The sequence below is a fragment of the Lipophrys pholis genome, assembly GCF_963383615.2.
Source record: "Lipophrys pholis genome assembly, chromosome: 4".
In the NCBI taxonomy this organism is placed as follows: Eukaryota; Metazoa; Chordata; class Actinopteri; order Blenniiformes; family Blenniidae; genus Lipophrys; species Lipophrys pholis.
The window spans coordinates 21,741,779-21,755,204 of NC_137637.1; the positions used below are offsets into that span (position 1 = coordinate 21,741,779).

At 40.9% G+C, this 13,426-nt stretch overlaps 2 protein-coding genes across 3 annotated transcripts; both read left to right on the forward strand.

Moving 5' to 3' along the window:
- The first annotated feature begins 1,224 nt into the window (after positions 1–1,224).
- On the forward strand, positions 1,225–10,097 carry LOC308108117 (ras-related protein rab7-like). 2 transcript variants are annotated; one of them, XM_080460839.1, is made up of 6 exons: positions 1,225–1,570; positions 5,358–5,420; positions 7,312–7,438; positions 7,570–7,788; positions 8,456–8,584; positions 8,676–10,097. In XM_080460839.1, exons 2-6 carry the CDS (start codon positions 5,368–5,370, stop codon positions 8,769–8,771), a joined length of 624 nt encoding a protein of 207 aa, XP_080316965.1. In that variant the 5' UTR covers positions 1,225–1,570; positions 5,358–5,367; the 3' UTR covers positions 8,772–10,097. The 2 variants fall into 2 exon arrangements, with proteins under 2 accessions (XP_080316965.1, XP_080316966.1); XM_080460840.1 differs by having other exon boundaries at positions 1,242–1,377; positions 8,676–10,085.
- Positions 10,098–10,454: 357 nt separating this feature from the next.
- arpc4 (actin related protein 2/3 complex, subunit 4) lies at positions 10,455–13,105 on the forward strand. Its single transcript, XM_080462470.1, has 6 exons — positions 10,455–10,521; positions 11,509–11,627; positions 11,761–11,872; positions 11,977–12,072; positions 12,242–12,412; positions 12,568–13,105. Exons 1-6 carry the CDS (start codon positions 10,519–10,521, stop codon positions 12,571–12,573), a joined length of 507 nt encoding a protein of 168 aa, XP_080318596.1. The 5' UTR covers positions 10,455–10,518; the 3' UTR covers positions 12,574–13,105.
- Positions 13,106–13,426: the final 321 nt, after the last annotated feature.

The following is a 13,426-nucleotide window of genomic DNA, read 5'->3' on the forward strand; positions in this document are numbered from 1 at the left end:
TGAAAGAAGTATTTTCAAGGCTCCATATTGACACTGTTCATATGTGATTCCTTAAGAGTCAGTGGTTTGATGGGGGATTCATCTGATACAATGGAGGAATTGGTCCAAGAGCAACTGTAATGGAAAAATTGACGATCATGTGAAGCTTAAGAAAATATCCATGATACTGATATCAGCGTTACTACAGTTTGGTAGGGTTAGTTAGGGTTAGCTTCAGTTCTAACATTTCAGAGAACGGGTTAGGGTTAACCCCAACTCTAAAATGAAAAGAAACTATTACTTTTAAACATATGTCAGTGCAAGTGACAAAGTAAGTTCATACATTTATGAAACTTGTGACTTTCTGGCTTATTGGAGATGGACTAAAACTTAGCAAAACTTCAAATTGGGACAAATTTAGCCAATAGATTTACCACGATGTTTAAAGCATTCATCATCTGCAGAGTAACTTAATTTCCATATTCCACAAAAACAAATCCACTGGGTGAATATAATTACTGTAAAAGACAAATAGCAGAATGGCAAAAATTAACTCTCCAAATCGCATCAAGGCCACCAATTATCATTCAGTTTCGCAATCTACATTAGTGAGGGAGCAGTGTGATTTCGATGAACTGTCTGAGCAGGCTTCTTTAACAGTCATTTTATGTAAGAATGTTATTTTGGATTCCAGTTACAATTCTTCCCAGCAGATAATATGTGGTTCTCATGTCTGGCCATGAAAGTACTAAATAGACATTTATTTTTTTCATGTTTGACATTGAGGTTGTTTGGTCATGAAATGAGTAGCACCTTTGCCTCACCAAGAGGTTCAAACGTGCATGTTTTTTTCAGTGGACTTTCATTTAGTCCTGCAGACTACAAACATGTATTTGAAGTTAATTGGTAACTTTGCAAAGCAATCTTCCTGTTAAAAGGTAGGTTTTCCTCGCTTATGCTTGCTCCCATGGAATGCTTGGGTTTTTCCCTGTAAAAGCACCTTGAAATAACTGTTTCATTTGATTCCACAGAAATAAAATGGAATTGAAATGATTTGCTTGCTTTTTCATGTACTTGCATGTATTCAGACTTGGCCCACACATCTATCTATCTATCTATCTATCTATCTATCTATCTATCTATCTATCTATCTATCAGAGCGTGCGTGCGTGCGTGCGCGCGCGCGCATGCCTGACCCAGATACGGCCTGTGATTGGCGGGCAGTCCGTGACGTCAGACGCAGGCGTTGTTTTGGAGGAGGAAGTGAAAGGGGAAGAAGACAGAGCTGGGGGCAGAGGGTAGTTAGCAGGCTGTTCGGCGATTGAGCGTTTATGTAAAGTGCCAAATTCCGACTGCGGTTGCTGCTAAAGAGCCTCGTGAACTCAGGACGCGTTTTTTGTGAGTGTTATTCAAAACAACAACTCATTTTTGTACGCTTTTGAAACTAGACATTGCCAAATCAGCGCCACTAGCCAGCGTAACGCCGAGTTAGCCCGCTGACGCTAGCTGTCCTGAACAATAACAGCTAGTTAGCTCGCAGCCGGCCCGACACGACCAACAAGTCTCCTCTCCGCCGCGATACGAGTTGAAAGTAAGTTTTGTTTCTCTTGGATGAAAACAGTGTGTAAACACGCAGGATTTTTGCTGACTCATTAACGTGGCTCAGTGGCTTATAATCCCTGCCGCCGTCGCCGCTAATGGTGGTGCAGTGTTTTTTTTTTTTTTTTCCTTTCCGAGAAGCTGGCTGGTAAAAACAACCACGGCCTGTGACTCCTCTGGGTCGCCTCCAGCCAGGAAGGAGGACCGGGGTGTCCGTACCTAGTAGAGGAAAGCCTCGTTCAAACTGTGAAGTTGTCGACATTTCTACTTTTAATTAATAAGCTCGCATGCGCTCCAAACAACCGAGACGCGGTTTTGAATCCCCACGTTTATACATCTGTGTCGAGTTATTTAATCATACGTCAAAGGGAGCTTTGGTAACTCGTCTCGACGCTGACAAGTACATTTTTTTGTCAACAGGTCTCCTGAACGGAGTGTTTGCATGTCGCCGTGGCAGTGTTGCCAGGCAGACGTGACATGTCATGTGTTTTGCCAGCGTTTGTTGCCTATGTGACTCGCGGGTCACGCAGGTACACGTCGCTCTCTTTACCGCTTCTGTCTCATAAAAGTGGATTTTATGAGACAAGCTTAACACGATTAATGAAAACTCTTGACTTTGAGGCTATTTGAACACTGAAGTGGCATCTTTTTTTTAAACTTTTATTTCCTGGTGGCATTGTGATCCCAATTTTCTTTTCCGTTCTTTTTTAGATAAATCACCTTTTTACACAGTGGTAGACTGAGATATGCCTGTGCCCTTTGAATCTGTTTTAAATAATTGATTGCAATTGTTGGCAACTATTCCCAGAGAGCAAACAGCTCATCTCAGGTTACTTCGGCCGGTGGTGCTTTCAGAATGCCCACCCGGTAGTGTTCTTCTCTTGGTATCCTCGACATGCCTGAGAATGTTTTTAACTTTACCTTCATACTGTACATTGCAGGACATACCTCCAAGACAGTTTTCTGGGGGGGGGGGATTTTCAGGTGTGTCTGCAGCCTCATTTCGAAAATGATCTTTTGGTTTTTTTCACGTTTTCTATGGAATATAATATGAATGTCATAATAAATGTTCCACAGATTGTGTTTTAGTAAAACTCTTCAATATGCTAATTTAAATGTTAAACTCTTTTACTCCTTTTAGGTTGTGACTTCTGACTCAACATTTTGATATAATTATCCCCTGGGAGCATTGCTTTGTCATGTGGGAAATAGTTAACCAGCAGACCTGAAGATGGTCAAACTGAGTGATGTTGGGTGATTTACAGAGCATTGAGAAGCATCTTAACTCTGCTTTCCAAATCTATATTTAGTATAGACTGTGTCTTTTGTTGTGAGTCAGTATTCCATATCAGAGGTGATTTCCAGCTATGCCTGTTGTTTTTTTGCCAGGAGATTATATAATGATGGTTTGCCATCAACAGACAAAACGAAAGTAAAACGGGATCCTTCAAAGTTCTTCGAATTGCAATTTTTTAATAATGTTGTTGTTTTGAACTGAGAATAAAACATTTGTTGAATGTTCTCATTACAATAATGTTTACTTGTCTGGGGAGTTGTGTGAAATGAGAACTGGGCAGGTGAATACTGCAACAATTAACTGAGAGCATATTTAATTCAGCAGTCACTCAAAATTGTTTATTTGTGTGGCATCGAAAGGGAGAAAAGACATTAACTGCTCATCACACTTCAAGCACTATCCAGCAGCTCTCATTTCAGAATACTGAATTGGGATAAACAATCATTTAAAGACTGTAAACTACATAATGTGTAAATCTTGGTCCTTAATTCAACTTGGTTTCTCCACCTTGTTTCCTTTCTTTGACAATACGATCCGTAAAGTCTGCCACATAATGCATTGATTATAATTTAAGGTTTCCTGTCTTATGCTGTTTATCAACGATCAAAGGCCCATCTTGGTATCTTTTACAATCATGTGACTGTGGCCTGAACACACCTAGATGTCAGTTAGCTGTTGTCGGCTGTTTGCTTCAGTGTTGTTGTTATTGGAGCCAAAGTTGCTCCGAAAGAAGGAATGTGCCTGTACTTTACAGGTACTGACGGTAACTGAAAAATTAGTTTGTTTTCCTGGTTTTAGGTTTGGATTTCACAATTGTGTTGTATAACTGAGTATGTGGAGAAATCTGGTTGAGTTGATATGTCTAATACTTCTTTGTACTTTGTTGCACCACATTAAAGCTAAAGGGAAGTGCCAGGTTTTCAGTTAAGCTGTTGTCTAGCAAGTTTTGTGTGCTTTGCTTATGACAGTTATCACTTGATGGAAGATTTGTCCTGATTTCACCAATGAAAATACAATGTGACATACAAATCCTTACAAATATATATTTCCTTGTGCAATATGTGCATTTCTGTATGTTTTTAAAGCAGTGTCGGATAAGACCATTAATAAATGTTGGCATTCAGTCATGTGCAGGAGAATCTATTATCAAATATTGATAAGGTTTTGTCACATGTGAATCCTTTTGAGTGACAATTACTGCCTGGAAGATGTTATATAAATGAAAACTGACCGCATCTACTGTTTCCACCGAAGGCATTCACACCAACAGTAGATTTATTGAGGTTTGTCAATAGCAGGGTGATGACAGTTCACAGAGCAAAGGTGTGAAAACCCATTCCATAGCTTCTTATGAAATCACTACATTTTAGTCTCCTTTGCCTGTTTGTGCAACGATAGGTTAACAGATAACAGCCAAAGCTGGAAAGTATCTTACTGCCCTACACTGTATTTTATTATCAAGATATCCTCTGTGAAACTTAGAGTCAACACTGTTTTAGTTTGCCCAAACGAGACGGCGTGAAGCTTATGTACATGTTGACCAAAGCAAGAATGTGGTAGTATATCATTCCACTTAAAGTGAGAAAGCAGTCCTGCTTTGTACAGAGAAACCTCCACAAGTTTGCTTAAAAGTAATCCCAGGAGTTAGCATCATGAATTGCTTTCATTTCTTCAGTAATGGTTCAAATCTTGTAGACTTCTTTTTGACGATTACTAGAAATGATGGACGTTGCTGCATAGTGGAATGCATTTAGAGTTTGGAACTTACGGATTGCCCAACACTCAAAAAAGTCATTGTTATAATTAATAAGATGCCCTGTATGATAGAGTAGTGGATTATAATGCCATCATTGTTTTATTGGGTGACCTAGACCTTGGAGAACCATGGTTTGTACCTCTTCTACTTTCCAATGAAATTAGGGGTAAAGTTTGATTCTCCACCCCCTCAAATATACTTCTGTTGTACAAGTGGGTATGCAGCTGAAGACGCATACAGCAACCATTAAGTTGGTATTATGTTATATCGACACCTGTACAGTGTTTTTTGGCCATGTTGCATTTTAATCCCTCATGTGAAAGAACATGCGTAGTAGTAGTAGCAGCATGTGAACAGTGATGTCAGATGAATTCCTTCGGTTTGCATAGTAAGGAGAAGTCCGTTCTCGTAACTTCCCATGTTTGAGAGAAAGAATGATGTGTTCCTCGTGATTTGCCCAACAGCTTAGAAAGCACATGACTGGAATAAATGCCATTCAATTCTGATTGGTCCAGGGGCTTGAAACGCAACACACAAATTTGTTGAGTAATGTTTTCCAATAGGCCGGTCTCCTTAGTAACAGAGTCACTCTTGTTTGGTTTGTTTTTTTTAATGATCATGAACAATAGAAAACTGGTGAATATGTTGTGACTTGTGATTAACCATGAGAACGGCCCCGAGCTCCGTTTGATTCCTGTTTCTTTTTTTTCTTCTTTTTTTCTGCAGCTGAAGCAAAATGACATCCAGGAAGAAAGTGCTCCTGAAAGTCATCATCCTTGGAGATTCTGGGTGAGTCACACAAACACTGTGTGCTTTCTTTTCTTCTGCATGCTGAAATTAGAGTGGCAGTCCGTGTTTAGTACTAAAGGGTTTTGATTGGGAACACAAACTAAATGCGACATTGTTTTCATTTTGAGTTAAGTCCATATTTTCAAACCATATTTTGTTTCTTCTTTGTTGGCTAAAAAACCCAAACTATTGTGCCCTCAGCTTTCTCATGGCCTAGAAGAAATGCTTCTCCTTGTGAGCTCAGCTTCTACACTTTCCGATTAACATCTAATACGAGCATACCTAATGCTACTTAATCGCTGCTATTATTTCTATTCTCTGCTCTCTGCTGTCTATGAAAAGTAATTGGCATTATCAATTATTCAGACTATTAAAAAGTCATTAGGTATTTCACAACTGTGTGAGAGATTAATATTGTGTGTCTATAGATGCCCAGGCTCTGTGATCAGGTTTAAAATGTTAATAATTTTAAAATGACTACCTCTGTTGCAACCGTGATAAGGGATTTAGTGGATTCATTTTTAATGTGTTAAATTCCCTTGATTACATTTACAGTCAGCGCTTGTGAGATAAGATGCCCCAGTCGTGGTAAATATAAAGAATATGAAACTGAAATGATGTCATTACTTTGGTGCATCATGCAGGTAGTGTATTGACGGCATTTTTCATAGCAGTTATTAATTAGCAGAGTACGTGGTTTCACTGTTCTTTCTCAAGTTTTCTGTTGTGATATATTAAAGGTTTTCTGTCTTTATCACCATCAAATGAATTGTCAGCAAAGGCAATTATTTATGCATTTGTAAGTGCTTGTCCATGTAAAAAATAAACAAGAGGTCACAGAAAATCCTCCTAAATGAAGTAATTTACTAAATTAGATGCTCTCAGGTGAGAAATCATCCTGTTGTTAAAGTGGCCGTTTGTGCAGAGGCCCTGAGTATTTAGGAAATGATCACCGACTTCACTCAAGTGATGCATTCCAGCAAGGAAAAGGCAGGGGACGGCTTTTGAATGATTAGAAGTTGAATTTTTCCTGATCTTACAAGCACTCGCGTCAGAAAATCATTTAGCTTGGGCACTAATGATGAAAATGCTGCTTTTTCTTACACAAAAGCAGTTTTCACCCCGACTGAACAACCTGCTAGGAGGCTGCCGATGAGGGAATAAAAGACTTCAACCGGGCACAAAGTGTCGCCACGGTCTAACTTCTAAACCTGTGCACCAGAGGGAGACGGAAGGGTTTTTGTACCCAGGTTTGCAATCAGTGCTACCGATTCTGATGTGTTTTCCATTTGGCTTATCAGATCAGTTTCAGAGTGAAAGTGGTTATGGATGTGGAAAACCTCAACGTGGAAATCTCGTATAGAAACAAGCATCCAGGTTGCAAGATGCATTGAATCAAAACGAGATTAGCAATAATGAACACTTGCTTAAATGCAAATCTTTTTTAAAAGGTGTGATCACACTTGTCAGATTTGAATGGAAGGCCCAGTTCTTCTGTTACTCCAGTTCATATGTTGAAGTGTGAACACTGCCAGCCACCGTCTGAAGCCTGCTTGTTTGAGCACCAGTCAAACCGTTAATCGCCGTTCAAAAAGAAATTTCCAGCTTGATTTCAAATGCATTCGGATAAGAACTGAAGCAAAGTCTGGTGACGGCCCAGGCCACAAAACAAGAGAGATCAAATGTGGGCTGGTGTCGGTGATTTGAATGTTAAAGTAAACCAGCCCACAGTCACAACTGTCCATTTTCACGTGGTCGGTCCTGCTCGGGGAACCGCACCACTAATGTTAATCTGTGTTTCGTTGCAGTCAATGTTAGAGACGTCTCTCACCTTTTGGTTCCAATTACCTCAGACTGAGTCCTGTTGTCCCACTTTGTCTTTCTCCTGCAGTGTGGGAAAGACCTCCCTCATGAATCAGTATGTGAACAAGAAGTTTAGTAACCAGTACAAAGCAACAATAGGAGCAGACTTCCTGACCAAGGAGGTGATGGTGGATGACCGACTTGTTACAATGCAGGTGAGGAATGATGTAGAGTTGAAGCTCGCCTTTGTTGAGGAGAATTGAAATTGTCAAAGTAATTTAGACCGTGGATGTACTGAGAGTCTTGATGAACATCTCTAATTCTATGTCCCTCGTGCTTCGCCTAGATCTGGGACACAGCTGGCCAGGAGAGGTTCCAGTCTTTGGGTGTTGCGTTCTACCGTGGAGCAGATTGCTGTGTGCTGGTGTTCGATGTGACCGCACCGAACACTTTCAAGACGCTTGACAGCTGGAGGGATGAGTTTCTGATCCAGGCCAGCCCCCGAGACCCTGAGAACTTCCCCTTTGTGGTGCTAGGCAACAAGATTGACTTGGAGAATAGACAGGTTAGTACCAGTGTTTTTATTGCCAAGTGTCTCTGTCAGTCTCAAGATGCTGAGGTACAGGTTCAGCGACTATTTTAACATACTTGAAAAGTAGGTCAGTCATGCTTATCCACATGAGTGTGAAGCTCCACGTTACACTTTTGAGCCAAAAGAAGCTGCTTTCTTTGGCTATTGTGCATCAAATGGAACGACCGTGCAACAGCCACTTTTATGTAGCACGCAAAGTGCTTGACTCAATTTTACGTTTGTGGTTCATGTTTGTTGCTCCGTTTCTGAATGTAAAATAGAAATAGTGTGATGTTCCTTAAGAAGTCTGACTTTAACTGAACACATCCAACATAAAATAATAAAGCATGGCGACGCTGCAAAAAGCATTTAAATTTTCTGAAGTCTCTCTTTTGAGCTTTATTAAGAAATAGTTTTTTTGTTGACGTCCATTCTGCATAGACATTTTATTATATTGTCAATAGTCAAGGTGCACAAAAGGCCAAATGTAAAATGAATCGTGCCATCTCTTGCTTGTATTGACTAAAGTAATGCCTGTATCTTTACTGTTGTGACGGGACACTTGTCAAGCAATATTTAAGGGAGAGAAAAGAGAAGCTGTGTCTAGTTGTACACTTGATTTGGTTTAATTGTTTCTGTCTCTCCTCCACTTCATTCACAGGTGACCATCAAGCGGGCTCAGGCTTGGTGTCAGAGCAAGAACAACATCCCCTACTTTGAGACCAGCGCCAAAGAAGCAATCAACGTAGAACAGGCATTCCAGACAATTGCACGTAACGCTCTCAAACAGGTGAGCTCCAGTTTCAAATGGACAGGAGTAGTAACATCTGCGTCGGCAGTTATTTAACCATCCACACTGTTTCTCTCCCGATGTGCCACAGGAGACAGAGGTGGAGTTGTATAATGAATTTCCAGAGCCCATAAAGCTGGACAGGAACGACAGAGCTAAACCATCTGCAGAAAGCTGCAGCTGCTAAGGGACAACTTGGACCGTCTCCTCTCTTGGCTTTCTGAAACACCCTGTCACCAGTCCCATCACATCCACCGCACGCCCAGGGAGCGGACTTCCCTTCTGGTCTTCCTCCTTCACGCCACCGTTCATTCCGTCAACAAGACCGGCCCCTCACGCAGCACGCCGCACATGGATGTATCCCTGCCCACTAAATACACAAAATAATACACTCGCGTGCTCTCAAACTACTCTCACAAATCCTTTTCCCCCCCAAAGATCACATGAGAAAAGAATGGCGGCCCTCCTGCCCCCACAGCCCCTGACGTGCTAGTGAGTGATCTACTGTCCTCGTCACCCATTTGTCCAACTGTGGCTCCTCTACTCTCAAACTAAGAGGCACAGTGGAGCCATGTTCACAGTGCAATTAGGAACTGCAGACCAACTGGCTCCTACTCTAATGTGAGGCGATGTTGGCTCATGTCAGCATCCCAAGTACCCTATCCTTTATTTGTTTTTTGTTTTTTTGCTTTCTTTTGCCTGTCAAGGAATAATCTAGTTCAACTATATAAATCTATAAGAATATATAATTTTAGAGTAATTTGGCTGATATCTCTCACGCCAAGCTGAAACACATACTCGTTTTGCACTTTTATGTTTTTTGCCTTCAAATGTTAGAGGGATGACTGATTTTGAACAAAATCTGCTACCACACGCCCTTTGGTAAGCTTCAAATTATATCTCCTCACTTGTTTTTTGTTTTTTTTCGTCTAATATCTGAGAGTCCTTCAAACACTCTGGTGATTGTATTGCCTTTTCCCTTCAAGATTGTGCATTAATGGGTTTATAACTGCCTCACACTGCAAGTGTTGTAAGTAGACATGTAAAAACCGATAAAGCAGTTACAGTGTAAAATGTGGATTAATCCCTTGATATATTATTTGCTTTTTTTTTTTATGTAACATTACTTGTACTGCTACTATCCCTGCTGTATGTGTTACATCCCTCATTAGGCATCTTTCAGTGCTATGAAATTACAATATGCGTCACCAACACGGCACACCACCTTTCTGTCATCAGTCACATCTTTGTTATTGCTGTTCTCGCTATCTGCTTGTAGCTCAGGTTGGCTAAGTACTTAATATTTTTAACAGAATGCGCAGTAACGGTGTATAGATGGTAAAGGTGAGAAAGGCTGAACTGAAGTGGATGTTCACTCTTTCCATTTAAAGAAATTATCAAACTTTCCCCCTGGTATTACTCCTGCTCCTTACAGAAAAGAAATTACTGCAATGCCAACAATGTTAAGAAAATTCTGACGTCAAATAAAACTCTTGAATATATCTCTGGCCTGAAATTATTTCTGTATTTATCTGTTACTTCATTTTCAGTCTTGTTGATTATTCCTTTAAAACAAATTGAATTTCACTGCATCCGGAGACTACGCTTAGTGAAAAGAGGGATGCCGAGAACTAGAATACTATTATAATACAACGGATTTCAGCATAAAAGCACGTATTTAGGATTGTTGTAGTTGTAAATGCACTGCGGACGCATGGGAGCCCCATCCAAGATGGCGGCCGCGCTGATACGTCAGCTAGTCTATGGGGCGTCTCCGTCTCTTAAGTCTGTATATATTCTGTCGATCACGTCTATGGTTTTGACTGCGAACACGTCAGCGAGTGCGCGGCTCTTCACTTCCGGTATGTTCACGGAACGAGCGCGCGCACTCAGAAGCTGCTTCCTGCTTTAGCTGCCTCTCCTGATACCCAGACATGGTAAGAGGATTTTGACAAATTACGATTAACGATTATCAAATAGACACCGGAGACGTGATAGACCGTTGGTTGCTCCCGTCCCGGGACTTAAACGACGGTGACGTAGAAAGACGCGGGTCGTTTATTTCCCCTGGTCCTGTTTGAAGGAGGCGGACGGCTAACATGCTAACGCTAGCTGGTCGGTCTGTGAGTCAATCTGGAGCTGAAGGATCCATCATCGTCTGTCAACGACGGCCTGCGTGTCTGTAGGTGTCTGTTGTTGCTGAGTGACGTTGAGGGACAGAACAGACCATGGTGATGTTGATGATGATGATGGAGGAAGAGGACCAGATGTGAAGTAGCATTGCACCACCAGTTGATGATGATGCTGATTTATTAAAAAAAAGGATGGATGGATAGATTCTTTATTCAAACACGTTCTTTGAGAATGCCTTAATTGATTTCCTCTAAAACTATGTGACCATGGTATACTCTAAACACGCGTTTTATAGATAAAAATGCTGTCTGATTGACAAATGTTGTAAATGCGACTATGTTTGATTGACGTCTTAATATGAACGTTCAGCGCTATAAATAGAACATTTGTTGATGCTTCTTACCAAAGAAAGTTTAGATGTCTGGCTTGAATATTGATTTTCTTCACTCTCATTATTCTTTCTCATTCTGATAAAATTTGAAACACTTTTCAATGAGAGCCACATTTGATCACATGAAAGTGTCTGAGGGCCAACAGCCCCCCCCCCCCCCCCTCATTTTTTCGCCTATGAATAAATGCATTATAAAGTATTTGTAACAAAGAATTATTGCAACGAAAACAGCCGAGGATGCGATTAACTTACCTGTTTCCAGTGACCTACAACCAGAAACACTCAGGTTTAACACACTGTCGCCAGCTGAAGAGAAACCAGGAAGTGTGTGTAGTTGGATGATGTAGATGTTCTTCACTCGACGTGACCCCCCCCCCCTCTGTGTTCTCCCCGGTCCCAGACTGCTACCTTACGCCCCTATCTCAACGCGGTGCGTGCCACACTGCAGGCCGCCCTCTGCTTGGAGAACTTCTCCTCCCAGGTGGTGGAGAGACACAACAAGCCCGAGGTGGAAGTGAGGTGAGTCCAGCAGCGCCGCCTTGAGATGTGACCCACTGTGACGTTTAAAACCTCTTGACCCCCCCCACCCTGTGGACTTGCGTGCTGGTTTGAGGGTAACGCTCACCGCGTCGGTGTTCATTCTCCCGCGCAGGAGCAGTAAAGAACTGCTGCTCCAACCTGTAATCATCAGCCGCAACGAAAAGGAGAAGGTTCTGATCGAGGGCTCCATCAACTCGGTCCGAGTCAGCATCGCTGTCAAGCAGGTCGGTCAAGCTCTGCTGAGTCAGCAAGTGTAATTAGGATTAAAAATCACATGTTTAATGAATAACAGTGCTCGAAATCCTTTTTTTCCCCCCCGCTGAGGTAGGCAGATGAGATTGAGAAGATTTTGTGCCATAAATTCATGCGCTTCATGATGATGAGAGCAGAGAACTTCTTCATCTTGAGGAGAAAGCCAGTGGAGGTGGGTGCTCATGAAAGTAACGGCGGGAACAAAACTCTATTGTTCGTCACACTTACGTCTTGGTCGTGTTTACTGATATTTTTGTTCACGATCCGAGTCAGACTGAGTGTGATTACATTAAGAGGAAACTTTAAATTCCTTCTCCCATTAATCCGTCTTCCTTTCACAGGGTTACGACATCAGCTTCCTCATCACCAACTTCCACACCGAGCAGATGTACAAGCATAAACTAGTGGATTTTGTCATTCATTTTATGGAAGAAATAGATAAAGAGATCAGTGAAATGAAGCTGTCTGTTAACGCCAGAGCTCGTATCGTCGCCGAGGAGTTCCTCAAAAATGTGAGTTGTACATTGTTGTATTTTTTTTATGTTAATATTCAGGTGGCATGTCTATACTTTACGAAAACAGCTGCCAATTAGTAATCATATGCATGTCTTTTTTTTTTTTTTTGAAAGGTTTTTGCAGCTAAAACATGTTTGTCTCACTTTTGCAGTTCTGAGACGGGAGAAGAAGGGGGGAAAAAAAAAACTTCCCAGAATTATTCCAGTGCAGTCTGGGCCGTCATGTTGGAGAGGAGACGAGTTGCTTCGCCGAGAGACGTTGAGAAACAGACAATGTACAGTAAGGAAGGGCGTGCAGGGCCAACGAGGAGTTTCCCTTTAAATTTTAAAAAAAGTCCCTGTGCTCAGAAATATTGATATTTGTACATATGTGATGAATATGCACACCATCAGACTTTATTTTCTGCCTTTGGTAGCTTTCCTAATAAGATACGCTTCAATAGAAATGAGCACAGGACGATGTGGATGGAATGGTTTGTTTTTTTTTTAAAATAATTTAAGTTTTTTTTTAAATAAATATATATAAATCTAATTAAAAGTGCATACATTTAATTTTGCTGTGTTCTGTTGAAACAAACCATTAACCGCAGAAGAAATCAATCCTTTTTTTTGTTTGTTGTTGTTTCGGTTCACGAGTACACAAAGGATGTCGACTTGCTGGTAATGACAAATAAAATATATAATACTTTGTATTTCTTTCTTTTTTTTTTTTTTTTTTCCCCCCCTGAGCTGGCAAAGTCTTGAAAGAGTTAGAAATATTTCACTTTATTGAGATTTTGACAATTTGAAACAAACAAGGCCTTTGAAAATAGTTTTTAAGCACAGTCATAGACAATGTACAGTGTTCTCTTTAAAAAAAAAAAAAAAAAAGGAATAAAACACACGGACGCTATTACACAAACATGCACGCACAGTACCGGACTTTAGAGTCCCACATAAAACGAGGTATTGTCACAGATAAAATAATTTAGTGGCCTAAAGATGTCCTAAGTGAGACATTTGGTCGAGATA